At 39.0% G+C, this 27,401-nt stretch overlaps 6 protein-coding genes across 10 annotated transcripts; all 6 read left to right on the top strand.

The window, feature by feature from the left end:
- Positions 1-94: 94 nt before the first annotated feature.
- LOC125221033 (G-type lectin S-receptor-like serine/threonine-protein kinase At1g11330) lies at positions 95-2,848 on the top strand. Of its 4 annotated transcripts, none has more exons than XM_048123165.2 (7): positions 95-732; positions 858-965; positions 1,023-1,225; positions 1,313-1,523; positions 1,630-1,864; positions 1,959-2,109; positions 2,268-2,848. In XM_048123165.2, exons 1-7 carry the CDS (start codon positions 222-224, stop codon positions 2,580-2,582), a joined length of 1,734 nt encoding a protein of 577 aa, XP_047979122.1. In that variant the 5' UTR covers positions 95-221; the 3' UTR covers positions 2,583-2,848. The 4 variants fall into 4 exon arrangements, with proteins under 4 accessions (XP_047979122.1, XP_047979115.1, XP_047979129.1 ...); XM_048123158.2 differs by having other exon boundaries at positions 855-965; XM_048123172.2 differs by having other exon boundaries at positions 96-732; positions 855-965; positions 1,038-1,225.
- A 1,744-nt stretch (positions 2,849-4,592) lies between these two features.
- Positions 4,593-7,102, top strand: LOC148931731 (G-type lectin S-receptor-like serine/threonine-protein kinase At1g11330). 2 transcript variants are annotated; one of them, XM_089063967.1, is made up of 7 exons: positions 4,593-5,239; positions 5,365-5,472; positions 5,549-5,712; positions 5,806-6,016; positions 6,109-6,343; positions 6,420-6,570; positions 6,692-7,102. In XM_089063967.1, the coding sequence occupies exons 1-7, from the start codon at positions 4,729-4,731 to the stop codon at positions 7,004-7,006; spliced, it is 1,695 nt and encodes a 564-aa protein (XP_088920093.1). In that variant the 5' UTR covers positions 4,593-4,728; the 3' UTR covers positions 7,007-7,102. The 2 variants fall into 2 exon arrangements, with proteins under 2 accessions (XP_088920093.1, XP_088920092.1); XM_089063966.1 differs by having other exon boundaries at positions 5,362-5,472.
- Positions 7,103-7,229: 127 nt separating this feature from the next.
- On the top strand, positions 7,230-10,844 carry LOC125188434 (G-type lectin S-receptor-like serine/threonine-protein kinase At1g11300). Its single transcript, XM_048085287.2, has 7 exons — positions 7,230-8,959; positions 9,047-9,154; positions 9,230-9,432; positions 9,517-9,727; positions 9,804-10,047; positions 10,128-10,278; positions 10,355-10,844. Exons 1-7 carry the CDS (start codon positions 7,693-7,695, stop codon positions 10,640-10,642), a joined length of 2,472 nt encoding a protein of 823 aa, XP_047941244.2. The 5' UTR covers positions 7,230-7,692; the 3' UTR covers positions 10,643-10,844.
- A 1,535-nt stretch (positions 10,845-12,379) lies between these two features.
- LOC125188431 (G-type lectin S-receptor-like serine/threonine-protein kinase At1g11300) lies at positions 12,380-15,782 on the top strand. The gene is made up of 7 exons (XM_089063965.1): positions 12,380-13,889; positions 13,976-14,083; positions 14,158-14,360; positions 14,451-14,661; positions 14,739-14,982; positions 15,062-15,212; positions 15,288-15,782. The coding sequence occupies exons 1-7, from the start codon at positions 12,614-12,616 to the stop codon at positions 15,591-15,593; spliced, it is 2,499 nt and encodes an 832-aa protein (XP_088920091.1). The 5' UTR covers positions 12,380-12,613; the 3' UTR covers positions 15,594-15,782.
- A 3,543-nt stretch (positions 15,783-19,325) lies between these two features.
- LOC125188425 (G-type lectin S-receptor-like serine/threonine-protein kinase At1g11330) lies at positions 19,326-22,521 on the top strand. Its single transcript, XM_089066128.1, has 7 exons — positions 19,326-20,634; positions 20,726-20,833; positions 20,931-21,133; positions 21,203-21,413; positions 21,498-21,741; positions 21,822-21,972; positions 22,049-22,521. The coding sequence occupies exons 1-7, from the start codon at positions 19,371-19,373 to the stop codon at positions 22,334-22,336; spliced, it is 2,469 nt and encodes an 822-aa protein (XP_088922254.1). The 5' UTR covers positions 19,326-19,370; the 3' UTR covers positions 22,337-22,521.
- Positions 22,522-23,748: 1,227 nt separating this feature from the next.
- LOC125200246 (G-type lectin S-receptor-like serine/threonine-protein kinase At1g11300) lies at positions 23,749-27,041 on the top strand. Its single transcript, XM_089066125.1, has 8 exons — positions 23,749-24,277; positions 24,366-25,110; positions 25,188-25,292; positions 25,391-25,593; positions 25,679-25,889; positions 25,969-26,212; positions 26,292-26,442; positions 26,521-27,041. The coding sequence occupies exons 1-8, from the start codon at positions 23,750-23,752 to the stop codon at positions 26,824-26,826; spliced, it is 2,493 nt and encodes an 830-aa protein (XP_088922251.1). The 5' UTR covers position 23,749; the 3' UTR covers positions 26,827-27,041.
- Positions 27,042-27,401: the final 360 nt, after the last annotated feature.

Genomic DNA, 27,401 nt, shown 5'->3' with positions numbered 1-27,401 from the left:
AGTGTAGAATAGAAAAAAAGTGGACCCACCGAAAACTGCAACAATGGCTGCATTCTCATTACTTAGACCGAAAATGCTGTCAACTTGATTCGCTTTTCAGTTTTCATCATGATGAAATCCTTGTACAATATCCAAATCTATCCAATCAAAAAATGCAGCAAAAGTTTTACAGGTAAAGTAGCATTACAAAGGTATCTATTTCTCCCTCTCCACCGGCGCTAATGATAATACCCTCTTGCATTCTGATCACCGCCATCATCCACTTGTCTCTCTGTGGGGCATTCTGTCGAGCACAAGGCGGCAGTAACAACACCTCAACCAATTCCTGCGGAAGTAACGGCGAGTGTGGGGAATTCGGGAGCTGCGACCCGCAAGCTGCACCAGTTTGCAGTTGCTTGCCCGGATTCACCCCGCAGAATGCTAGGGATTGGGAGTCAGGGAACTGGAGCGGCGGATGCGCGAGGAAGGTCGCTTTGAATTGCGGCAACGCGACGATTGGCGATGGGTTTAAGAAGCTCGATTCGATTAAGATTTCCAACTACACTTCCCGATCGTCTGTTTCGGAAGACGAGTGTGAAGGTGTGTGTTTGGGGGAGTGTTCGTGTATGGCGTATGGGTTTGATTCAGGGCTAGGTTGTTTGCTGTGGACTGTGCCGTTAATCGACGTTCAGGTGGGCTCCAGCTTGGCCTCTGATCTTTACATCCGCCTCTCACTTGCTGATTCTGAGTTTGGTAATTTCTTCTCTTTGTTAGGAATTTGATGATTTTATTGATTGTGTTTGATTCAGTTTATTAGAATTGGGAATTTAGAGTTACTGCTAATAGATTAGGTCTTATGTTCTTTTTCTCTGTAGCAGGTCACAAGAAAGGGTTTAAGAAGATCTTTATAGTTTTGCCAATCCTTGGCTTTGTTGTTTTGTGTGTTTGCTCATGTTTTGGTTGGAAATGGATTGCTAAGCATCGAGGTATTGTTCGTAAATGTAATATCTAGACTTAGTAAATGTATACAAGCTTTGAGTTAGTTGTGTGTGAATTAGGCAATGGAGAAGCCATTGAACATGGAAATGGGAGGGTGTCGCGCAATGATACCTCTGCTCAAGATGCATTGAGTCGAGTTAATCTTGAAGACGTACCGTTGTTTAAATTTGAGGAACTGGCTAATGCGACCAATAGTTTCTCTGAAGCTAACAGGCTAGGGAAGGGTGGTTTTGGTCCTGTCTACAAGGTACTAAAATGTGTCTCGTCTCGTGCTTATTCATGTAATTGATCTTAACTATTTATCATCGAATATAATGGCTGTGCAAAACTGTAGGGAGTTTTGGCTAATGGAAGAGAAATTGCAGTTAAGAGGCTTTCAACTGCATCGGGACAAGGGATGCAAGAGTTTATGAATGAAGTGAAGCTCATTTCTAAACTCCAACACAGGAATCTTGTTAGATTACTTGGCTGCTGTGCAGAGGATAGAGAGAAGATGTTGGTATATGAATACATGCCTAATAAAAGCTTGGATTTTTTCCTATTTGGTCAGTTCAGGGTCTATTCTGTTTTAAAATTTGATTGCAGTTTATGATGTTATTCTAATTCGTTTTGATATCGACCAGTATACTTTCTTCTTTAAATTCTGCTTAGATCAATTGCAAGAGGTCCTAGATTGGAGGAAGCGTTTCAATATTATTGAAGGTATTTGTCGAGGCCTTCTTTATCTCCATAGAGATTCTAGATTGAGGATAATCCATCGAGACCTCAAGCCAAGCAACATATTGTTGGATAATGATTGGAACCCGAAGATTTCAGACTTTGGCATGGCCAGAATATATGAGGCCAAGCAAGATCATGTCAGCACAGTAAGAGTGGTAGGAACATAGTAAGTATATTCCTCAGTGGTGTAAATTTTCCTTAGTTATGTTACTCAATGCAAGTCAACTTGAAGAAGCCCTGCTAATGTCATTTTCTTGCAGCGGATATATGGCTCCTGAGTATGCAATGAAAGGGAGATTTTCGGAAAAATCAGACACGTTTAGCTTTGGAGTTCTGATGCTGGAGATTGCTACCGGGAGAAGGAACACAAGCTTCTATCCCCAAGAAGGCTCTTTGAACCTCCTCGGACATGTATGTCAGCTATAAATGACCTCTATTTAACGATTCCGTTCTGTATCTGCTGTTGCTATCTATTTTTCTCTATAAATTGTTGTTTTTACTCGACTTGAACCATATATGATGCATAAGGTGCTTCAAAATGGTCAACTGATGTGATATTGAAACTATAGATTTGGACAGCATGGAATAAAGACATCGTCACGGCTTTGATAGATCCAAGAATATTGAGTTCAAGTTACCGGACTGGGGTGATGCGGTGCATACATATCGGATTATTGTGTGTCCAAGAACTTCCTGAAGACAGGCCATTCATTTCGGCTGTACTGTCAATGCTAAGCAGTGAAACCATAGAGCTTCCTGAACCAAAGCAATCGGCGTTTTCTTACAACTCGAGCCGCACGGATACAGGTACAAGTTCTTCTCAGCAGAGTAAGAGTAGTGGCTCCTTGAACAATGTAACTATCTCAGTGGTTAACGGTCGATGATGCTTGTCGACTATATACATCTGTTTGGATTTGTTGTAAATGGATTTTGAGGTCGGGGTTTAGGTTAGTGAATTAGGCGTTCGCTGGTACTGAGTTACCGGAGAGTTTAGGATCGCCGGTGATGGGAAAACGGCCATCAAGAATCAGTCGGGAATGGCTTGAACTTATTGAGCTAAGAGAAAGATAAGATATGGAAGTGTACCCATTGCTTGAATGTAAAAGATGTGTACACTTGCTATTTGAAGGAAATATAACCAATTAATACAGCTCAGTAATGTTACATCATCTCAACAACTAACTACCTTCTTTTCCTAACTAACTTCTTTCAGCTACTTGTATTTATGTTGTGGTTACTGGGTAAGCAAGTGCTTTGTTATAGATATTTTGCACATCCACACATACATAAAGGAAAAGGTGAAGATTTATATATTAGAAGCTCATTGAAACTAATAACTCTAGTTATAACTGTACAAACGACAACTCTATTATTCCTAATTTCAAGTTTGAACTTTGAAAGCATATTTATGATGATGGCCTGCTGGATTATATTGTAAAAATAACTTCGTACTCAAAAATTATATGCAAATAATAATCTTTGTAGAGTTAGAGATAAACAAATATGAGTTCCTGGAAAGTTATGGAGGTTTGACCTTTGGGGGAATATTAGGTAAGAGACTCAACGTGTGTCATAATTAAGAGGATATATGTTGGGAAAGAATTTGAGAGCATTCAACGCATACCAATATCAACATAGTGCGGCGGAGGTAAAGTGCAAGACCCACGCTTCCTTCCACTAGAGTGAGTGCTCGTTTGATGGCGTGTGAGTCAATGTTTTAAAAACCGGACCGGCAAGCGAACCGATGAAGCTACTGGTTTACAGTTCAATTGGTCGGATCGGTTCAACCATCGGTCGAACCGTTTTACTATAGCTTATATAATTAAAATATATATTTTATAAATATATCAAATATATCAAATTTATCAAATTCATATATATTTTTATATAATTTAGTGAAAAATAAAATATTATTAAACTTAATTGAAGATAAATATAATTAAAACTTAAATTTAATTAAATATATATGACAATATTAAAATTTAGTGTAATAAATTACTATTAAAATTTATTAAATAACAAATTTAATTAACATATTTTATTTATAATTAATTATAATGAATTAATCAATTTATAAAAATAATAGTTAATCATAGAATGAATGAAAATTTATTCATTGAAAGTTATTGTTATATCACAACAATTGAAGTGGTGGAGTGGTAATGGTGTTGGACTTATATACATGAGGTCTATGGTTCAAATCCAATTGGACACAAAATTTTGAAAAAAATCTGAAAATGTCAAAAAACCCGGTTCAATCGGTTCTTGGTTTCCGGTCGAACCAGCCGGTTCAAAACGGCTCAACCTCTCGGTGGCCTAATATGGTGAACCGAACCGGCATAAAAACCCGGTTCAATCGGTTCTTGGTTTCCGGTCGAACCAGCCAGTTCAAAACGGCTCAACCTTTCGGCGGCCTAATATGGTGAACCGAACCGGCATGAGCACCGATTTACGGTCGGACCGGTCTGACTGGCCGATCCAAACCGGTTTTTAAAACACACCGTGTGACGGTGTAAATGAGCTTCATTTTATCTACTCACTCTCTCCATCTACCGGTGTAAAGCCAAGTTTGTGAAATATTGATGAAATGAAGTTCGTAGAATGTGGCTACATTATCAAAAGTAGTAAAAAAACAAAAGAAACCTTTATTATTGAGTGGACGAAAATGACAAAATAAGATGAATTAGTGAACGAATAAAGTAATTTTTTAAATTAAAAAAAATTAAATTTGAGGCTCTTCTTGTCTCAAAATAAATGTCATATTTTAACGATCTCCTAATTAAATTATGAACTTTCCATATTAATACTCCATATTTTATTTCTTATTAAAGTCGACCAGAGTCATGATGAAAGCAGGGACCCACCGTCAAATACAATGGCTGCATTCACATCATTGCTTAGATGAATTACGACGAAGGTGTCAACTTGTTATGCTTTCCATCAACATGAAATCCTTCTTCAATCGTTTCCAAACCAATTCCATCAAACAATGCTGCAAAATCTTACAAGTAAAATAACATCACAATTCTAATGAGAATACCATCTCACATTCTGATCACCGCCACCATCCACTTGTGTCTCTGTGCGGCATTCTGTCGAGCACAAGGCGGCAGTAACAACACCTCAACCAATTCCTGCGGAAGTAACGGCGAGTGTGGGGAATTCGGGAGCTGCGACCCGCAAGCTGCACCAGTTTGCAGTTGCTTGCCCGGATTCACCCCGCAGAATGCTAGGGATTGGGAGTCAGGGAACTGGAGCGGCGGATGCGCGAGGAAGGTCGCTTTGAATTGCGGCAACGCGACGATTGGCGATGGGTTTAAGAAGCTCGATTCGATTAAGATTTCCAACTACACTTCCCGATCGTCTGTTTCGGAAGACGAGTGTGAAGGTGTGTGTTTGGGGAATTGCTCGTGTTTGGCGTATGGATTTGATTCGGGATTTGGGTGTTTGATGTGGAGCGTGCCCTTAATCGACGTTCAGACGGGCTCCAGCTTGGGCTCTGATATTTACCTCCGCCTCTCTCTTTCCGATTCCGAGTTGGGTATTTTCTTCTCCTTGTTGAGAATTCGATGATTTTACTGATTGTGTGTGATTCAGTTTATTAGAATTGGGAATTTTGAGTTTTTGCTGATTGATTAGGTTTTATGTTCTTGATCCTTGTAGCAGGTCACAAGAAAGGGTTTAAGAAGATCTTTATAGTTTTGCCAATCCTTAGCTTTGTTGTTTTGTGTGTTTGCTCATGTTTTGCTTGGAAATGGATTGCTAAACGCAGAGGTAATGTTCGTATAAGTAATCGCTTGAGTTAGTAAATGTATGTATACAGGCTTTGAGTTAGTTGTGCATGATTTAGGCAATGGAGAAGCCATTGAATATGGCAATACTACTCAAGATGCAACGAGTCGGGTTAATCTTGAAGACATACCGTTGTTTAAATATGAGGAACTGGCGAATGCGACCGATAATTTCTCTGAAGCTAACAAGCTAGGGAAGGGTGGTTTCGGTCCTGTCTACAAGGTACTGAAATGTGTCTCGTGCTTATTCGTGCAACTGATCTTATCTGTGTCGTGCTTGTTGAATATAACGGATGAAAGTTCTGCAAAACTTTAGGGGATTTTGCCTAGTGGGAGAGAAATTGCAGTTAAGAGGCTCTCAAATGCATCGGGACAAGGGTTGCAAGAATTTATGAATGAAGTGAAGCTCATTTCGAAACTCCAGCACAGGAATCTTGTTAGATTACTTGGCTGCTGTGCAGAGGATAGGGAGAAGATGTTGGTGTATGAATACATGCCTAATAAAAGCTTGGATTTTTTCCTATTTGGTCAGTTAAAATTTGAATACAGTTTATTTTGGTGAAACAATGTTATTCAAATTAAATTTGATATCGAGCACTAAGCTTTCCCTTCTGCTTAGATCAATCGCAAGAGGTCTTAGACTGGAGAAAGCGTTTCAATATTATTGAAGGTATTTGTCGAGGCCTTCTCTATCTCCATAGAGATTCTAGATTGAGGATAATCCATCGAGACCTCAAGCCAAGCAACATATTGTTGGATAATGATTGGAATCCGAAGATTTCAGACTTTGGCATGGCCAGAATATACGAGGCCAAGCAAGATCATGTGAGCACAGTGAGAGTTGTAGGGACATAGTAAGTCTATTCCTCGGTTGTGTGAAATTTTACCTAAATTAGGTTACTCAACTTGAAGATTGTCATTTTCTTGCAGTGGATATATGCCTCCTGAATATGCAATGAAAGGAAGATTTTCAGAAAAATCAGACACGTTTAGCTTCGGAGTTTTGATGCTGGAGATTGCCACTGGGAGAAGGAACACAAGCTTCTATCCTCAGGAAGGCTCTTTGAACCTTCTCGGACATGTATGTCAACTATAACTGACCTCTCTTTCGAGATGACATCAAGAACATTTACGATTTGTATCTGCTGTAGCTATCCATTTTTCTTGATAAATTGTTGTTTTTACTTGACTTGAAACTTTAGATTTGGACAGCGTGGAAAAAAGAGATCGTCACACCTTTGATAGATCCAAGAATATTGAGTTCAAGTTGCCAGACAGAGGTGATGCGGTGCATACATATCGGACTATTGTGCGTTCAAGAACTTCCTGAGGACAGGCCATTTATTTCGGCTGTACTGTCGATGCTAAGAAGTGAAATCATAGAGCTTCCTAAACCAAAGCAGTCGGCATTTTCTTATAAGTCGAGCCGCACGGATACAGGTACAAGTTCTTCTCAGCAGAGTGAGAGTAGTGGCTCCTTGAATAATGTAACTCTCTCAGTGGTTTACGGTCGATGATACTAGTGAGCTAACTTGACCTTCTTGATCTAAGAGAGATAAGATGTGATACAATTGCTATTTAAAGGAAATTGAATAACAGATTAATACAGCTCATTAATGTTACACCTTCTCAACTAACTCACTAACTAACTAACTTGGCTAACTAACTTCCTTTTTTGTTGTGGATAAGTCAATAGATATTTTGCACATCCACCCCACACATACATAAAAGATGAAAAGGAGAAGATTTATATAGATTCATTAGAAGCACATTTCAGCTAGGTTTGGTTAGTAAATCAATGTTTTTGCACGTTCACTTATGTTGAGACTATAAATGAGGGAGTACATAAATCTCTGATTCAATAATATGGAAATATTCAAATATTAGAGCTAGTAGACTAACGTAACTACATGTCATTCTCTCCGACCGAGCTGAATTGTTACCGCCAACTTGCGGGCCCGCAATATGGAGAAAAAATGCTATAGCAAACACTGGAGTATAATTTTCTGGCAGAACTTGAATGGAAGGCTCAAAGTCCAAGTCTTCTAATCAATTTTCAAAGTCTCCCCTTTGGTGAGCACTTAATACATCAATTTCAATACTTTTCAAAACAGTCAATAAGATCAAAATTTACGTTCTATTCCATCCAACTATAAAGCCACTTCACTAGCAGCCACCAAAATCACAAATCCAGTCTTGAAACATGGCAACCAGAATCAACCAGCTCTTGATTCATAAATCAATTCTTCTTCTTATAATCATCCAAAGTGTTTCATGTTTGGGCATAGAAAAAGACACTATTTCAACCGGAGTAGTGATCAAAGATCCACAAACCATCACATCCCAAAAACAGATATACAAATTAGGATTCTTCACACCTCCAAACACAACCAACCGCTACTTAGGCATCTTCTTCGCCTTCTCCCAAGAAACTGTGATTTGGGTCGCCAACAGAGACACACCCCTCACTGATTCTTCCGGCGCCGTTACTCTCTCTCGAGACGGCAATCTCGTCGTCTTGGAGGGGAGTACTAATAAAACCGTTTGGTCCACCAATCGCACCACCACCTCTCCTGTCATGAACTCAACCGTCCAACTCCTCGACATCGGCAATCTCGTCTTGCGGGAAGAGGCAACGGGAGACGTGTTATGGGAGTCGTTCTCAGATCCTACGGACGTGATTGTGCCAGGCATGACGCTGAGCCAGAACGTCAATACAGGGAAGATGGTGGCGCTGTCGGCGTGGAAAAACGCCTCTGATCCCGAGCTAGGGAGGTTCACCGCCGGCCTGGATGCATTCAGCATCCCACAGCTTGCCAGCTGGGACGAGGGAAGGCCACACTGGAGGAGCGGGCCGTGGAACGGCCTCATCTTTCTCGGGATCAAGGAGATGTTCTACGCCTACTTGGACGGCTTCACTCAAGTGAAGAACGACAGCGCAGGGAATTTCTTCTACACGAAGCCGCAGGAGAATGTGTACAAAACAGCCAGCGTGAATTCTACTGGAAGCGTGATTCGGAAAGTGTGGAATGGCGTGGCGAAGAGATGGGAGGTGGGGTGGTCTGCTCCGGAAAATGAATGCGATGTTTATGGCAAGTGTGGGGCGTTTGGTAGCTGTAATGTAATGCATTCGCCTATTTGTAGTTGTTTGAGAGGTTTTGAGCCTGTAAATGAGGAAGAATGGGGGAGAGGAAATTGGACTAATGGTTGCAGGAGGAGGAACCAGTTGCAATGTGGAGATGATGAGTTTGAGAGGCTGCGGTATATGAAGGTTCCGGACTTTGCTCAGCCCTTGCCTGCTGGGGTTCAAGACGAGTGTCGAACCAGATGTCTGGGGAACTGCTCCTGCATCGCTTATGCTTATGATAGTTACATTGGTTGTATGTTTTGGAGTGATACCTTGATTGACACTCAGGAGTTTGGCAGTGTTGGTGTTGATCTCTACGTTCGTCTCTCTGCTTCTGAATTCGGTAACATCCTTCACAAAATTTACTAGTTATTTCTCTTGCAAGCTAGTGAAGGTTGACAGAATTGAAATGATCACTTTGTTTATACAGGTGGCCACAAGGAAAGAAAGCTTTTCATCATAATTCCGGTAACTGTGGGTTTTGTTTGTATATCTATCATGATCTTCATTGCTTGGTGGCTGATGGTAAAGAGGAAAGGTGATTAGCCAATTAACCTTTTATTACTTAGACATAATAAGTACTCTTGAACTGATATCGTTGTTTGTCAATCAGGCGACAAAGTGAAAGATACGAGTATTGTGGAAGCAGGCCAAATGTTTACTACGGATTCAACTGCAATCGTACTTAGAAATGAGACAAAGGAAGTTAATATCGGTGAGTTACCAAAGTTCACTTTCGAGATGCTTGCTAAAGCAACTGACCAGTTCAATGAAGATAATCTTCTTGGAAGGGGTGGTTTCGGTCCTGTTTACAAGGTAGTATGATTTACAGTTTGATGTATTCAATTCTGCGTATTTGAACTCATTGAATGGCAAGATCAGATATGTGCATTTTGGTAGGGAATTCTGTCAAACGGGAAAGAAATCGCTGTAAAGAGATTATCAGCAGAGTCTGGACAAGGAATGCATGAATTCATGAATGAAGTTATTGTGATTTCAAAACTCCAACACAGGAATCTTGTGAAACTGTTAGGAGGTTGTGTTGAGAAAGAAGAGAAGATTCTGATATATGAATACATGCCAAACAAAAGCTTGGACGCTTGTCTCTTTGGTCAGTTCAACGATCTTCATACGCATCTAAAAACATGTTCCACATCAAAGTTTTCATACATTTATGGTTTGAACAGGTCCTACAAATCCAACAAAGAAGTTGTTAGATTGGAATATGCGTTACAGCATTATCGAGGGCATTGGGCGAGGCATACTTTACCTCCACAGAGACTCAAGACTAAGGATTATACACAGAGACTTGAAACCAAGTAATGTTCTGTTAGACCAAGACTGGAATCCAAAAATCTCGGATTTTGGGATGGCAAGAATATTCGGAGGCAATGAAGACCATGGAAGCACTGCAAGAGTCGTGGGAACATAGTAAGTTGATATTCATCATTTATACATCATCCTTGGAATAAACGCGTAAGTTTTGCTAACATAGTAAGAGAATTTAACAGCGGATACATGGCGCCAGAATACGGAATGGGAGGCAGATTTTCTGAAAAATCTGATGTATACAGCTTCGGAGTGCTGATTCTGGAGATTATAAAAGGGAAAAAGAACACACACTATTTCAATGATGAATTTTCCTTGAGTCTCATAGGATGTGTAAGCACTTGTCAAATTTTTTATAATAGTTTGAAACTAATCCTGATAAATTAAATAAGTTATGTTTGAATTTCAGGCATGGAAAATGTGGAATGAGGGTAACGGTTTGAGTTTCGTGGAGGAAAGCATCGCAAGTAGGGAGACGGAGGAAGATATGGTTCGATGCATTCAGATAGGGCTGCTGTGCGTCCAAGAATCACCGAACAACAGACCTGCGATTCAAACCGTTCTGTCGATGCTGAGTGGTGAAATTGTGGAGCTGCCACTACCCAAGCAGCCAGTGTTCGCGGAGCAGAATGAGTCAACGAACCATAATGGCTACTCCAATAACGAGCTCACTCTCACCGTGCTTGATGGCCGATGACTTTATTGAAACTCATAATCTCAGCTCGTCTTAGCTCACGAGCTCTCTCCATCACGATCGTTAGCATTGGTAGTTTGTTATGTTTCTGCTACAGCAAGCTTCTCTCTTCCTCTCCTTTGTTTCATGCATTGTGTATGTCTGTATAATAGGATACTCAAACTCTTGTATCTTTCAATACATTCAATAAGATTAATTTTCTGAATTCTAGTCTCCCTTTTGTTGCATCCATCTCTCTTCTCTTCTTCCTAATGGCAACAAACTATCTATCAAAAGGTTACTATAAGAAATTGATACCAATATTTTTAAAAAAGTAAAGGTTAGTTTTGGTCCTAAACATATTACCAAAATACGAATTTGATCCAAAACATTCACTTTTTGAAAAACATGTCCATAACAAGTGAAAATGTCGACGAAGTAGTCCTTTTTTTTACGATTCCATAAAAAAACTAACGGTCACCGCTAATTGCACAGTGACATGACCGTTAGTTTTTTGATGGAACCGTTAAAAAAAGACTACTTTGACAAGAATTTTACTCCCTCCGTCCCATATAATTTGGGACACTTTGACCCGGCATGAGTATTAAATAATCTAATGGAAAGTGAGTTGAAAATGTTGGTGGGATGTGAGTTCTATTTTTAAAGTATTAGTTTTATAATAAAATGTGAGTAGGAATGAGTTAGTGGAATATGAGGCCACAACCAAAAATGATAAAAGTGAAATGAGACAAATTATGTGGGATGACCCAAAATGGAATACTGGGTCAAATTATGTGGGACGGAGGGAGTATTTGTTATGGACCTATTTGTCAAAAAAGTGAATGTTTTGGACCAAATTCGTATTCTGATTATACTGCCTAAGTTTCCTAAAAATAGAGATTCTTTATTTTTTGGTCTATTTCCTAAAATTAGAAATTGTCAATTTTAGAAAATGGACTTTACAATTTACTAACACTAATTCCACTATGTTACTACTCCACTCAGCAATGATAATATTTTTTTAAAAATTATACTGTCTTTGTTTCCTAAAAATAGAAATTCTTTCTTTTTTGGTATATTTCCTAAAATTAGAAACTCTCAATTTGAGAAAATGAACTCATAGTCCATTAAGACTAATTCTACTATTTTTCTACTCCCCTCTTTTACTTTATCTATTTTTTCTTTATTACTTAGATCAACTTTGTATTAAATCGTGTCATTTTTAAAATTTTTATTTTTAGGAAACGGAGAAAGTAGTATCTATTAATAGCACAAACTATCTCATAATGGTATCAGTATTCACTATCACATGTCTCCAAATTTCAATATATCCCAAACTTTGTCCATGACAACATTATCCCATTTTCAACTATAAAAAATAATTAAAGATATTATTTGGGTTAGTGAATCACAAAATACGCAGGTGGACCGTACTAATGACTAAATATCAAGTGAACAAATAGAGACTTTTATCTCTTTGTTTGAAAATCATTCCCCTATGCTATTTTGCATAAGAAAATGCCGTATTATCCGGTGCCACTATGTTTGAATATCAAACAAAGCTAGTGGGTTGACTTGCAAGACTTGCGAAACCACCTAACTTTTTTCTTACCCTAAAAATGTATTACTACATCAGTCCCTAAAAATTTATCACTTATTTTCTTTTTCGTCCGTTCCTAAAAATTTGTTATATTTCACTTTACCATCTTTAATAGTGGACCCCACATTCCAGCTATTTATTCCAACTCACATTTTATTTTAAAATTAATATATAAAAGTAGACTCAGCCCACTTTCTATTATATTTCTTAAAACCCGTACCGAGTCAAATAGCGACAAATTTTAAGGGACGAGAGGAAGTACTTAGATTTATTAAAGTCCAAGTCTCCCAGCATGACTACTTCAACTATTTTTTTATCTTCAAACCAATCAATATGATTGCTTATCTTTCATCTACTATATATAGTGATACCACAATCCAGCAAAATCATAAGCCATGCATTATCATACAATGTCTCAAACAATCACTCAATTCTTTGTTCATACATCAATACTTGTTCTAATTCTCCAAAGCATTGTATGTTTGAGTTTACAAAACGACACAATTTCAGCCGGTGTGGTGATCAGAGATCCAGAAACCATTATATCAGCAAAGCAGGAATACAAATTGGGATTCTTCTCTCCTCCAAACACCACCAACCGCTACTTAGGCATCTTCATTACCTTCTCCGAAGAAACAGTGATATGGGTCGCCAACAGAGACACACCCCTCACCGATTCTTCCGGCACCGTTACTCTGTCTCAAGACGGCAATCTCGTCGTCTTGGACGGGACTAATCGAACCGTCTGGTCGACCAATCTCACAACATCTTCCATCGTTAGTCCAGTCGTCCAAATCCTGGACACTGGCAATCTCGTCTTGAGGGAAAAGGACTCTGGTGACACACTGTGGGAGTCTTTCTTGCATCCTACGGACGTTATGATGCAGGGAATGACGTTAAGCCAGAACGTAAAGACAGGGGAGCAGGTGCTGCTGACGTCGTGGAAAAACGCGACTGACCCCGCGATAGGGAGCTTCACCGGGGGCTTGGACGCCATGAGCGGGGCGCCACAGCTTGTGACGTGGAACGAGGGGCGGCCGTACTGGAGGGGCGGGCAGTGGAATGGCCTGATTTTTCTTGGGGTAAAGCAGATGTTCTACGCCTACTTAGATGGGTTCAATCAAGTGAAGAATGACAGTGATGGGAATTTCTTCTATTCGACGCCCAAGGATAACGGTCTTGTAACAATCTCCTTGAATTCTTCCGGAAGTGCGGTTCGGAGGATGTGGAATGGCATGGAGAAGAGATGGGACTTTGTGGCGGCGTACCCTGAAAATGAGTGTGATGTTTACGGGAAGTGTGGGTCATTTGGTAGCTGCAATGCTCTGGAATTGCCTATTTGTAGTTGTTTGAGAGGGTTTGAGCCTGTAAATGAGGAAGAATGGGGGAGAGGAAATTGGACTAATGGTTGCAGGAGGAGGAACCAGTTGCAATGTGGAAATGATGAGTTTGAGAGGCTGCGGTATATGAAGGTTCCGGACTTTTCTCAAATCTTGCCTTCGAGGGTTCAAGACGAGTGTCGAACCAGATGTATGGGGAACTGTTCCTGCATAGCTTATGCTTATGATAGTTACATTGGTTGTATGTTTTGGAGCAATACCTTGATTGACACTCAGGAGTTTGGTAGTGTTGGTGTTGATGTTTACGTTCGTCTCTCTGCTTCTGAATTCGGTAACGTCTTTCACAAAATATACTACTACTAGTTAATTACATACTACTACGGTTGAATGAATTTAAATTAACTCTTTCTTATGCAGATAGCCACAAGGAGAGAAAGTTGTACATCATAATTGCAGTAGCTGTGGGTTTTGTTTGCATATCTTTTATACTGTTTATTGCTTGGTGGTTTATAGTGAAGAGGAAAGGTGATTGATCTATTAGTACTTTTGACACAATAAGTATATTTTGCTGTATATGAACATGTTCTTTGCCAAATCAGGGAACAAAGCGCAAGATTCGAGTATTTTGGAAGCAGGACAGATGTTCACGACAGACTCAACTGCAATCGTACTGAAAAATGAATCAAAGGAAGTTAATATTGGCGATCTGCCAAAGTTCACCTTCGAGATGCTTGCTAATGCAACAAACAAATTCCATGAAGATAATCTTCTTGGGAGGGGAGGTTTCGGACCTGTTTACAAGGTAACAAAACTATTAGAGTTCATTGTACTCAATTCTGCATCAACAGAATCACAAGATCATATAATGTTTGATGTGTGTTTTGGTACATAGGGAGTCTTGGCAAACGAGAAAGAAATTGCTGTGAAAAGACTATCCGCGGAATCTGGACAAGGAATGCAAGAATTCATGAATGAAGTGATTGTGATTTCTAAACTCCAACATAGGAATCTTGTCAAACTGTTGGGAGGATGTGTTGAGAAAGAAGAAAAGATTCTTATATATGAATACATGCCAAACAAAAGCTTGGATGCTTGTCTCTTTGGTAAGTTCACTTTCTATGCATTTGAAAGAATTTTCAGCAACAAAGTAAATTTTTAATAATATATTTTGTTTGGGCAGGTCCTACAAATCCAACCAAGAAATTGTTAGATTGGAATATGCGTTGCAGCATCATCGAGGGCATCGGGCGAGGCATCTTGTACCTCCACAGAGACTCAAGACTAAGGATCATTCACAGAGACCTCAAGCCAAGTAATGTTCTGCTAGACCAAAACTGGAATCCAAAAATCTCTGATTTTGGGATGGCAAGAATATTCGGAGGCAATGAAGACCATGGAAGTACTGCAAGAGTCGTGGGAACATAGTAAGTGGAACTTGATCAGTTGTATATCACTTTGAGAATAAACGCGTAAGTTTTGCTAACATGGTAAGTAATTTTACAGTGGATACATGGCGCCGGAATATGGAATGGAAGGCAGATTTTCTGAAAAATCTGATGTATACAGCTTCGGAGTGCTGATTCTGGAGATCATTAAAGGAAAAAAGAACACACACTATTTCAATGATGAATGGTCTATGAGCCTTATAGAATATGTAAGAACTTGTCAACTTGATCATAATCTTTTGAATCTACTACTGGTCATTAAATAATGTATCTCGGAATTTCAGGCGTGGAAAATGTGGAGTGAGGGCAACGGTTTGAGTTTCGTGGAGGAAAGCATTGCAAGTAGGGAGACGGAGGAAGAGATGGTTCGATGCATTCAGATAGGGCTGCTTTGTGTGCAAGACTATCCCAAGGATAGACCTTCCATTGAAATCGTGCTGTCAATGCTGAGTTGTGATATCGTGGAGCTGCCAGTGCCTAAGCAGCCCGTGTTTGCAGAAAATGGTTCGACACGAGGCCCCAATGGATCAACACAGCAAAATATCTACTCCAATAACGAGCTCACTCTCAGCGTGCTAGATGGGCGATGAATCTATATACAATTTTTTTCACATATACTAAATTAATAGTCCGTTGGTATACAATTAATAGCTTCTCCTTGCTCATAGAATCCATCATAGTTGCCCAATCTTCGGTTAGATGTTGATGAATATGTATCAAATATTATCAATATTGTCAATTAACAATTTAATAAGAGTACATCAAGTCTAGGCACCTGTGAAAAATACCTTTGACAAACCTTTACATTTCTATACTACGAAAACACAAATTTTTCTAACAAATAGTTAATCCACGACTCACCATTACTATTAACTTATTTGTTTTCAATTTCAATTGGGAACGCTTTAATGCACTCAAGTCGTATAGTACAAGATAGAAAATTATTGAATTTCACTACAAAAGCTAAAATAACATCTAATGAAAATGAGATTATGGACTTCTTTAACACTTCTACCATAAAAAAAAATAACATCTAATGAAAATGAGATTATGGACTTCTTTAACACTTCTACCATAAAAATAATATCACCAAATATCAATTCATTGCACTAAAAATGGAACATAAAATGGTAGAACTTTATTGCATTATAATAACGTTAAACGTATATAATTTTAGACATTTATTCACACTAATTCTAGACGATGAAGAAATGATTCATATTAGAATAATGAAAAATGAAACTTGAACAAACAAATATTGCTGTATATCATAAGTAACAATCATAATATAACTCAAGAATCTACACTAATTCTAGAATTATTTGCAAACAATAAAAGGGAATCAAGGGACGTCTGAGAGTCTAGTCTCCACTCTTCTTGAATCTTCCGTTCCTTATTCTTTATCTCGGCTCTTGTCAAATCTTCCATCTTTGATGCCGCTATACTCGACTGAGCACATCTCACTCTCAGCACCGTCACCCATTGAAACACATCTGAAATTTTGATTGAAGAAATTTGTTGGGTGAATAAGTATTTAGAGAGAGATCCGTATAAATGCACTAACATTATTACATTAATTACCGTTCCTTTGAATATTGGTGCATTAATAATTTTTTATTACATTTTAAGTGTAACTTATTGGAATATAAATAGTCTAGCCTATTTTTTATGCATGTTTATAGTTGTTCTCGATAAAGATTTTATTTTTATGACATAATTATAGCCAAATATTTATTAATTATAAGGAGTATATTTTATTCAGCACGTTTAATCACCTATAAATAAGATTCTTCATATTAAAATTTATTGTGCCACCAAAATAGCTAAATCCTAAATCCTTCTTTCTACCTGATCAGTCAATAATAGTTATGAAGTAACGTTTATATGATAAATAATTAATATTAATTGTATGAAGAAACGCATATATGAGAACTAATAATGAATGAAACCATGATTAGGATATTAATTTTTTACGTTGTGGACTATTAAAAGTAACGTATGTATGAATAGTACATATGAATATGTAAATTTATATTAATTACAATAGCACCCAAAATTTATAAATATTTCAAAAAACGGCTCAAACTCGTCTTTTATATATGTATAGATTAATACTCCACCCATCCCATCATAAGCGACCCCCTTTCCTTTTGGGGAAGTTCATCCATAAGTGACTCATTTCCTTTTTGGGTTTATTTTTCTCATTTATTTTATTATTTTCACTCCTCTACTTTTCTCGTGTTCATACTTTACTCTCTCCACCTTACTCTTTAAATATCAATTCATTAAATTTCGTTCTAAAAAAAAGTAGCTCACTTATAGCGGGACGGAGAGAGTATGAAAAGAGGAAAATACCATATCAGTTTGTTAGGAGCCACAATCTTCCAAGGAGAAAATACTACTAGAAACTAAGTCAAAAAGATAAGGGTAAGCATTTAAGGAAAAGACAGCTAACATTAGTACAAATAATTGAGACTCTTATCAATTCAAATACATAAAACACTTCACTCAAATCTCAATATTGGTCCCAAGAGAAGCTGATAGATTATTTAAAAAAATTTATCCATCCAAGCCACCAAAATCATAAGCCCATTACTTCCCTAAAATGAAATATTTTGTTGTGGGTCAATAAATATTTTGCACATTCCCACCACACATACATAAAAGAAAGATTAATATAGATTCATTTGATGCACATTTCAGCTAGGTTTGGTTAGTAAATCAATACTATGTTTGAACGTTCACTTATGTTGATAAAATATAATGCTCCAAATTTTTCACCAAGGAGTAGATATGAAACTGTAAAGTAGTATGGTTTATTGCTGGAAGATATGGGCAAAATCAAACTTTAGTCTAAAATGTGGTATTAATCTATTTATATAAACTTTAGTCTAAACAGGAGTATATTTTTATCCAGGTCAATGCCAATAATAATTTTTAGGATACATACTTTAATGGATAAGGTTTATAATTCAAAGAAATATATTGTTCACATTTAGAATTTCTATTTTTGGAATGATGCTTAGCTTGCTTGTGTAATTCCTTCTTGGTCTAATTACAAAGCTCCTCAGACTAACAATTTTAGTTATGAATTATGATTCTTCAGTTACTGGTCTTCTGATTGTACAAGTGACATGTTCATAATTTCTACTTCAAAGTTTTCATTTATACAATGTCTGCCAACGTCCATATACTTCGTTTTGTCCTAAAACACTAGATCTCATTTTTCTTCAAATATTTTAAAATCCGTCTCAAAGTGAAACTATAAATGAGGGATTACTTAAAGGGAAAATTGCCTCAAAAGTCACAAACTTTAGGGAAAGTTTTGTTTTTTCCATAAACTATAAAAGTTGCGCTTAATGTCACGAACTTTATCGGATCGTGCAAATTTCCCAAACTACCGACCTGACGACATCTTTCAGTTAAAAACTTATCCTACATGGCATGACGGAGGCGTGACTTGACAGAATTTTTGACTGGGCATAAGACGACGTCGTTTTATGTTTTTTTTTATTGAATCTTCTTTACACGTTGCCGATTTCATCCTAAACCGTTTGTCGACGATTTCACTCTTGTCGATTACGTTTTCCGTTGATTGAATTGGGATTGTGCTTTCGAAATCAGCAAAAAAAAGAGGTTATATTACCTGAGTTTAGGGTTAATCCAGAAATTTTGCCGAGTCATACCTTCGGCATGCCACGTGGGATAAGTTTTAACGAAAATATGCCATCGGGTCGGGTAGTTCGGAAAATTTGCACGATCCGATAAAGTTCTTGACATTAGGCGCAACTTTTATAGTTTGTGGGAAAAATATTTAATTAAATTTTACTATTTACTGCTAAATAAATAAATAGTATTCCGGTTCAACCAACGGTTCGACCAGTGAACTGGTTGAATCAGTGAACCAGTAGTGATGCCGGTTCGCTTGCCGGTCCGATTTTTAAAACATTGGAAAAACCAAACTTTCCCCAAAGTTTGTAACTTTTTAGGCAATTTACCCTTACGTAAATATTTGCTTGAATAATATGGAATTATTCAAATATTAGAGCTAGTAGACTAACATAACTACATCCGACCGAGCTGATTCGTTACGCCAACTTGCGGGCCCGCAATATGGAGAAAAAAATGCTACAGCAAACACTGGAGTATAATTTTCTGGCATGAACATAAATGGAAGACTCAAAGTCCAAGTCTTCTAATCAATTTTCAAAGTCTCCCCTTTGGTGAGCGCTTAATACATCAATTTCCATACTTTTCAAAACAATCAATAAGAGAATTTTTCCTATAAAATTTAAGTTCTATTCCATCCAACTATAAAGCCACTTCACTAGTAGCCACCAAAATCATAAGCCCATTACTTCCATAAAATGACATCAAGTATCGATCAGCTCTTGATTCATAAATCATTTCTTCTTCTTATAATCATCCAAAGTGTTGCATGTTTGAGCATAGAAACAGACACCATTTCAAGCGGTGTTGTGATCAAAGATCCACAAACCATCACATCCCCAAAACAGATATACAAACTAGGATTCTTCACACCTCCAAACACAACCAACCGCTACTTAGGCATCTTCTTTGCCTTCTCCCAAGAAACAGTGATTTGGGTCGCCAACAGAAACAAACCACTCAAAGATTCCTCTGGCTCTGTTACTCTGTCTCGAGATGGAAATCTCGTGGTCTTGGACGGGACTAATCAAACCGTCTGGTCCACCAATCTCACCCTCACCTCTCTCGTCATGAACACAACCGTCCAACTACTCAACACTGGCAATCTTGTCTTGCAGAAAGAGGACTTGGGAGAGATATTATGGCAATCTTTCTCAGAGCCTACGGACGTGATTGTGCCAGGCATGACGCTGAGCCAGAACGCGAAGACAGGGGAGATGGTGGCGCTGTCGGCGTGGAAAAACGCCTCTGATCCCGAGCTAGGGAGCTTCACCGCTGGCCTTGAAGCACAGAGCATCCCACAGCTTGCCACGTGGAACGAGGGGAGGCCGCACTGGAGGAGCGGGCCGTGGAACGGTCTCATCTTTCTTGGGATAAAGGAGATGTTCTACGCCTACTTGGATGGCTTCACTCAAGTGAAGAACGACAGCGCGGGGAATTTCTTCTACACGAAGCAGCAGGACAATGTGTACATAACGGCCAGCGTGAATTCTACGGGAAGCGTGATTCGGAAGGTGTGGAATGGCGTGGCCAAGAGATGGGAGGTGGGGTGGACTGCTCCGGAAAATGAATGCGATGTTTACGGGAAGTGTGGGGCGTTTGGTAGCTGTAATGTTATGGAATCGCCTATTTGTAGTTGTTTGAGAGGTTTTGAGCCTGTAAATGAGGATGAATGGGGGAGAGGGAATTGGACTAATGGTTGCAGGAGGAGGAACCAGTTGCAATGTGGAGACGATGGATTTGAGAGGCTGCGGTATATGAAGGTTCCGGACTTTGCTCAACCCTTGCCTGCTGGGGTTCAAGACGAGTGTCGAACCAGATGTCTGGGGAACTGCTCCTGCATAGCTTATGCTTATGATAGTTACATTGGTTGTATGTTTTGGAGCAATACCTTGATTGACAATCAGGAGTTTGGTAGTGTTGGTGTGGATCTCTACGTTCGTCTCTCTGCTTCTGAATTCGGTAACATCTTTCACAAAATTTACTACTAGTTGTTTCTCTTGAAAGCTAGTTAAAGGTTGACATAATTGAAATGATCACTTTATTTATACAGGTAGCCACAAGGAAAGAAAGTTTTTCATCATAATTCCGGTAACTGTGGGTTTTGTTTGCATATCTACCATGATCTTCATTGCTTGGTGGCTGATGGCAAAGAGGAAAGGTGATTAGCCGATTAACCTTTTATTACATGGACAGAAGTACTATATTTTGGTGAATCCAACTCCTGCTTGGACTGATCTCATTCTTTGTCGAATCAGCAGACAAAGTGAAAGATACGAGTATTGTGGAAGCAGGCCAGATGTTTACTGCGGATTCAACTGCAATCATACTTAGAAATGAGACGAAGGAAGTTAATATTGGTGAGTTGCCAAAGTTCACTTTCGAGATGCTTGCTAAAGCAACAAACCGGTTCCACGAAGATAATCTTCTTGGAAGGGGTGGTTTTGGTCCTGTTTACAAGGTATGTTTTTACAAGTTTAGCGTACTCAATCCAATGGCAAGATCAGATCCTCGATATGTGTTTTGGTAGGGAGTTCTGGCAAGCGGGAAAGAAATTGCTGTGAAAAGACTATCGGCAGAATCTGGACAAGGAATGGAAGAATTCATGAATGAAGTGATTGTGATTTCCAAACTCCAACATAGGAATCTTGTGAAACTGCTGGGAGGCTGTGTTGAGAAAGAAGAGAAAATTCTGATATACGAATACATGCCAAACAAAAGCTTGGATGCTTATCTATTTGGTCAGTTCAACTCATCTCATTCTTCCTATGCATTTAAAACGTTTTAGTAGCAAAGTTTTCATAATATATCTGGGTTTTGGGCAGGTCATACAAATCCAACAAAGAAGTTGTTGGATTGGAATATGCGTTACAGCATTATCGAGGGCATTGGGCGAGGCATACTTTACCTCCACAGAGACTCAAGACTAAGGATTATACACAGAGACTTGAAACCAAGTAATGTTCTGTTAGACCAAGACTGGAATCCAAAAATCTCGGATTTTGGGATGGCAAGAATATTCGGAGGCAATGAAGACCATGGAAGCACTGCAAGAGTCGTGGGAACATAGTAAGTTGATATTCATCATTTATACATCATCCTTGGAATAAACGCGTAAGTTTTGCTAACATAGTAAGAGAATTTAACAGCGGATACATGGCGCCAGAATACGGAATGGGAGGCAGATTTTCTGAAAAATCTGATGTATACAGCTTCGGAGTGCTGATTCTGGAGATTATAAAAGGGAAAAAGAACACACACTATTTCAATGATGAATTTTCCTTGAGTCTCATAGGATGTGTAAGCACTTGTCAAATTTTTTATAATAGTTTGAAACTAATCCTGATAAATTAAATAAGTTATGTTTGAATTTCAGGCATGGAAAATGTGGAATGAGGGTAACGGTTTGAGTTTCGTGGAGGAAAGCATCGCAAGTAGGGAGACGGAGGAAGATATGGTTCGATGCATTCAGATAGGGCTGCTGTGCGTCCAAGAATCACCGAACAACAGACCTGCGATTCAAACCGTTCTGTCGATGCTGAGTGGTGAAATTGTGGAGCTGCCACTACCCAAGCAGCCAGTGTTCGCGGAGCAGAATGAGTCAACGAACCATAATGGCTACTCCAATAACGAGCTCACTCTCACCGTGCTTGATGGTCGATAACCGTCTTAGCTCACGAGCTCTCTCCATCGTCTTCTTTAGCATTGGTAGTTTGTTATGAATCGGTTACGTAGTTATGTTTCTGGTAAATCTAGCTTCTCTCTGCCTCTCCTTTGCTTCATGTGTGTATAAAAGGACAGTCGATCTCTGGTATCATTCAATACATTCAATAAGAACAAAATTCTGAATTCTGTCGTCTCTCTTTTAAGAACTCTCAGTCGCTCCAGCAATGGTTGTCGCTGTGATAGTGCTAAGAAATGGCATAAGAATTAAGAGCATGAATATGTTTTCTCTTCTCTCCGTCAATGCACACCCGAATTTTGTCAATGTACACCCGAATTCACATTAGTATACAGTGTTCATTTTGTTCTAAGCCCTCAAGATTTTTATGCGTCTCGCTATCCACTATTCTATTTCTACTATTTTTCTCTCATTTTCTTTACTTTACCAATCACGCATTAAAATTCGTGACATCTCCCAAATGACCTATTCGTATGAGACAGAGAGAGTATATATTTATTGAAATATTATAAATTCATTAAAGTAACTAAATAGTTCCTTGACAAAAGTATTTTTAACAGAAGATGTTGCGGTGCAAATCACATTCCATATTGGAGAACAAGTAAAGTTGCAAGCCAAGGGCTATCCCGACTCCATTAATATGAGTCTTATTTTTGTGGAATAAACGAAAAAGGAAGTTCGGGAGGGAGTAATATTCGAAGCAAATACTAGTACTCCCGGCCTCCGTCCTTCTGTAGCTGAGTCGTATTCCCTTTTGGGTTGTCCCACTCTAATTGAGTCATTTCATTATTTGGCAAAAAGCAACAACTTTTCTTCTCTCTCTTCATCTCTTTACCTTTTTCCCTTTCCTACTTTATTATTCATTTACTTAACTCATTTAACACAATTTTTTCTAAAATTTCATGCCAAAAAGAAATGCTTCTACTACATAGGGACGGAGGGAGTAGTTCATATTGGTATGACATGAGCAACTATCCAAATTTCAAACTATCCCAAAACTTTCTCCATTACCACATTATCCCATTTTCTAACTAAAAAAATAATTATAAATATTATTTAGATTAGTGAATTACTATAAAATATTGTATTTGAAATTAATTAAAATTGATCATATAAAATAAAAAACTTATAAGAAAATGCCGTATTCTCCGGTGCCACTATATTTGAATATCAAACAAAGCTAGTGCATTGACTTTTGCAAGACTTGCAACTTTTTTCTTACCCTAAATCGACTTTTAAATGTACTAAGATTTTTTAAAGTCAAGTCTCCCACCATGACTACTTCAACTAGTATTTTTTTTTATCTTCAAACCAATCAATATGAACGCTTAATTCAAAAAAGTATCTTTCATCTACTATATATAGTGATACCACAAGCCACCAAAATCATAAGCCATGCATTATCATACAATGTCACGAAGATTTACTAAATTCTTTGTTCATACATCAATACTTGTTCTAATTCTCCAAAGCATTGTATGTTTGAGTTTACAAAATGACACATTGTCAGCAGGTGTGATCATCAGAGATCCAGAAACCATGGTATCAGCAAACCAGGAATATAAACTGGGATTCTTCTCTCCTCCAAACACCACCAACCGCTACTTGGGAATCTTCTTCTCCTTGTCGGAAGAAACCGTGATTTGGGTCGCCAACAGAGACACACCCCTCAAAGATTCTTCTGGCGCCGTTGCTCTGTCTCGAGATGGCAATCTTGTCGTCTTAGATGGGACTAATCGAACCGTCTGGTCGACTAAACTCACAACATCTTTAGTCAGTCCAGTCGTCCAAATCCTGGACACTGGCAATCTCGTCTTGAGGGAAGAGGACTCTGGAGACGCGTTGTGGGAGTCTTTCTCACATCCTACGGATGTTATGGTGCAGGGGATGAGGCTAAGCCAAAACGTAAACACCGGAAAGCAGGTTGATACAGTTGTTTTCTCCCCTGTTCTGGTATAGTAATTTCTCCGATACGTATTAATCTGTAATTAATAAGTAAGTAGAATCACAGGTGCTGCTGACAGCGTGGAAAAGCGCGACCGACCCTGCGGTGGGGAGCTTCACTGGGGGCCTGGACGCTGCGAGTGCGGCGCCACAGCTTGTCGTTTGGGATGAGGGGAGGCCGCACTGGAGGAGTGGGCCGTGGAACGGCCTGATCTTTCTCGGGATAAAGGAGATGTTCTATGCCTACTTGGACGGATTCTCTCAGGTGAGGAATGACAGTGTAGGGAATTTTTTCTATTCGAGGCCGCGGAATAATGGACTTGTGACAATCAGCTTGAATTCTTCGGGTAGTGCGATTCGGAAGTTGTGGAATGGGGCGGCGAAGAGATGGGACGTGGTGATGGCGTATCCTGAAAACGAGTGTGATGTTTACGGGAAGTGTGGGGCGTTTGGTAGCTGCAATGGTTTGGAATTGCCTATTTGTAGTTGTTTGAGAGGTTTTGAGCCTGTGAATGAGGAAGAATGGGGGAGAGGGAATTGGACTAATGGTTGTAGGAGGAAGAGGCAGTTGCAGTGTGGAGATGATGGATTTGAGAGGCTGCGGTATATGAAGGTTCCGGACTTTGCTCAACCCTTGCCTTCGAGGGTTCAAGACGAGTGTCGGACAGCGTGTCAGAGGAACTGCTCCTGCATAGCTTATGCTTATGATATTAACATTGGTTGTATGTTTTGGAGTGATAACTTGATTGACACACAGGAGTTTGACCGCGTTGGCATTGATCTCTACGTTCGTCTCTCTGCTTCTGAATTTGGTAATTTCCTTCACAATTTTTACTAGTTAATGATGCATCAAGGTTGAATGAATAGAAATTATTTCTTTTTTATGCAGATAGCCACAAGGAGAGAAAGTTGTACATCATAGTTGCAGTAGTTGTGGGTTTTGTATGCATATCTGTTATGATGTTTATTGCTTGGTGGTTGATGAAGAGGAAAGGTGATTGGCCTATTCATATACTATTACTTTTGAAATAGTAAGTATATGTTGTTGTATGTCACTCTTGAAATGATCATGTTCTTTATCAAATTAATCAGGGAGAAAAGCCCAAGATTCAAGTATTTTGGAAGCAGGACAGATGTTCACGACCGATTCAACTGCAATTGTGCTAAAAAATGAAACAAGGGAGGTTAATATTGGCGATTTGCCAAAGTTCACGTTCGAGATGCTTGCTAATGCAACTAACCAGTTCCATGAAGATAATCTTCTTGGGAGGGGAGGTTTTGGTCCTGTTTACAAGGTACAAAAACTTTACAATTCGATGAACTCAGTTTCAAACAGACTGAATGGCAAGATCATATGATGACTGATGTGTGTTTTGGTAGGGAGTTCTGGCAAACGAGAAAGAAATTGCTGTTAAAAGACTATCGGCGGAATCTGGACAAGGGATGCAAGAATTCATGAATGAAGTGATTGTCATTTCCAAACTCCAACATAGGAATCTTGTCAAACTATTAGGAGGTTGTGTTGAGAAAGAAGAAAAGATTCTAATATATGAATACATGCCAAACAAAAGCTTGGACGCTTGTCTCTTTGGTCAGTTCAACGATCTTCATATGCATGTATAAAAACATGTTCCACAGCAAAGTTTTCATAATGTATATGATTTGAACAGGTTCTATGAATTCAACAAAGAAGTTGTTAGATTGGAATATGCGTTACAGCATTATCGAGGGCATTGGGCGAGGCATCTTGTACCTTCACAGAGACTCAAGACTAAGGATCATTCACAGAGACCTCAAGCCAAGTAATGTTCTGCTAGACCAAGACTGGAATCCAAAAATCTCTGATTTTGGGATGGCAAGAATATTCGGAGGCAATGAAGACCATGGCAGTACTGCAAGAGTCGTGGGAACATAGTAAGTTGATATTCATCAGTTATATATCACCCTGAGAATAAACGCGTAAGTTTTGCTAACATGGTAAGTAATTATACAGTGGATACATGGCGCCGGAATATGGAATGGAAGGCAGATTTTCTGAAAAATCGGATGTATACAGCTTTGGAGTGCTGATATTGGAGATTGTAAAAGGAAAAAAGAACACACACTATTTCAATGATGAATGGTCTATGAGCCTTATAGAATCTGTAAGCACTTGTAAACTTGCTCAAGATCTTTTTAATCTACTACTGGTCATTAATTAATAATTTATCTCTGAATTTCAGGCGTGGAAAATGTGGAGTGAGAGCAAGTGTTTGAGTTTCGTGGAGGAATGCATCGCAAATAGGGAGACGGAGGAAGAGATGGTTCGATGCATTCAGATAGGGCTGCTTTGTGTGCAAGACTATCCCAAGGATAGACCTTCCATTGAAATCGTGCTGTCGATGCTGAGTCGTGATATCATGGAGCTGCCAGTGCCTAAGCAGCCCGTGTTTGCAGAAAATGGTTCAACACGAGGCCCCAATGGATCAACACAGCAAAATATCTACTCCAATAACGAGCTGACTCTCAGCGTGCTTGATGGGCGATGAATCGTTCCATATGTTATCCCTTCTTGCTTTATATACAATTTTTTTCTCCTATAGCTATTTGTATTGTTTTTTCACTTTTATATAATATAGGAGTACTAAATTAATAGTCCGTTGGTATACTTATAGCTTCTCCTTGCTCACAGAATCCTTTCATAGTTACCCAATCTTCATTTAGATGTTGATGAATATGTATTGAATATTATCATTAACTAATACTCCATCCGTCCCACTATAAGCAGCTCTCTTTTTTTCTTGGAAGTTCCATCATGAGCGAGTCAATTTTTTTTTTGGTTTATTTTTTCATCTACTTTATTCTGTTCTCTCCACTTTAACTCTTTAAATATTATTATTTTAAGTTTCATTCCAAAAAAAAATGGCTAGATTATGATGGGACGGAGGGAGTATAAAAAGAGGAAAATACCATCTCAGTTTGTTAGGGTGTCTCCATCGTCGTCTTTCCCGTTCGCCCGTCGTCGCCGACGGGCGACCGGACGTCCGTCGTAGGGAGCGGGAAGGGCGCCCACGCCCGTCCCGAGTGCCCGTCGGATGGGCTCGCCCCTCGCATCGACGTCCTA

Source organism: Salvia hispanica, chromosome 2 (genome assembly GCF_029641045.1).
Source record: "Salvia hispanica isolate PSC_SH4W2 chromosome 2, Shi_PSC_v1, whole genome shotgun sequence".
Classification (NCBI taxonomy): domain Eukaryota; kingdom Viridiplantae; phylum Streptophyta; class Magnoliopsida; order Lamiales; family Lamiaceae; genus Salvia; species Salvia hispanica.
The sequence above is the reverse complement of the archived record's forward strand: the minus strand, read 5'-3'. Positions and strand labels throughout refer to the sequence as shown.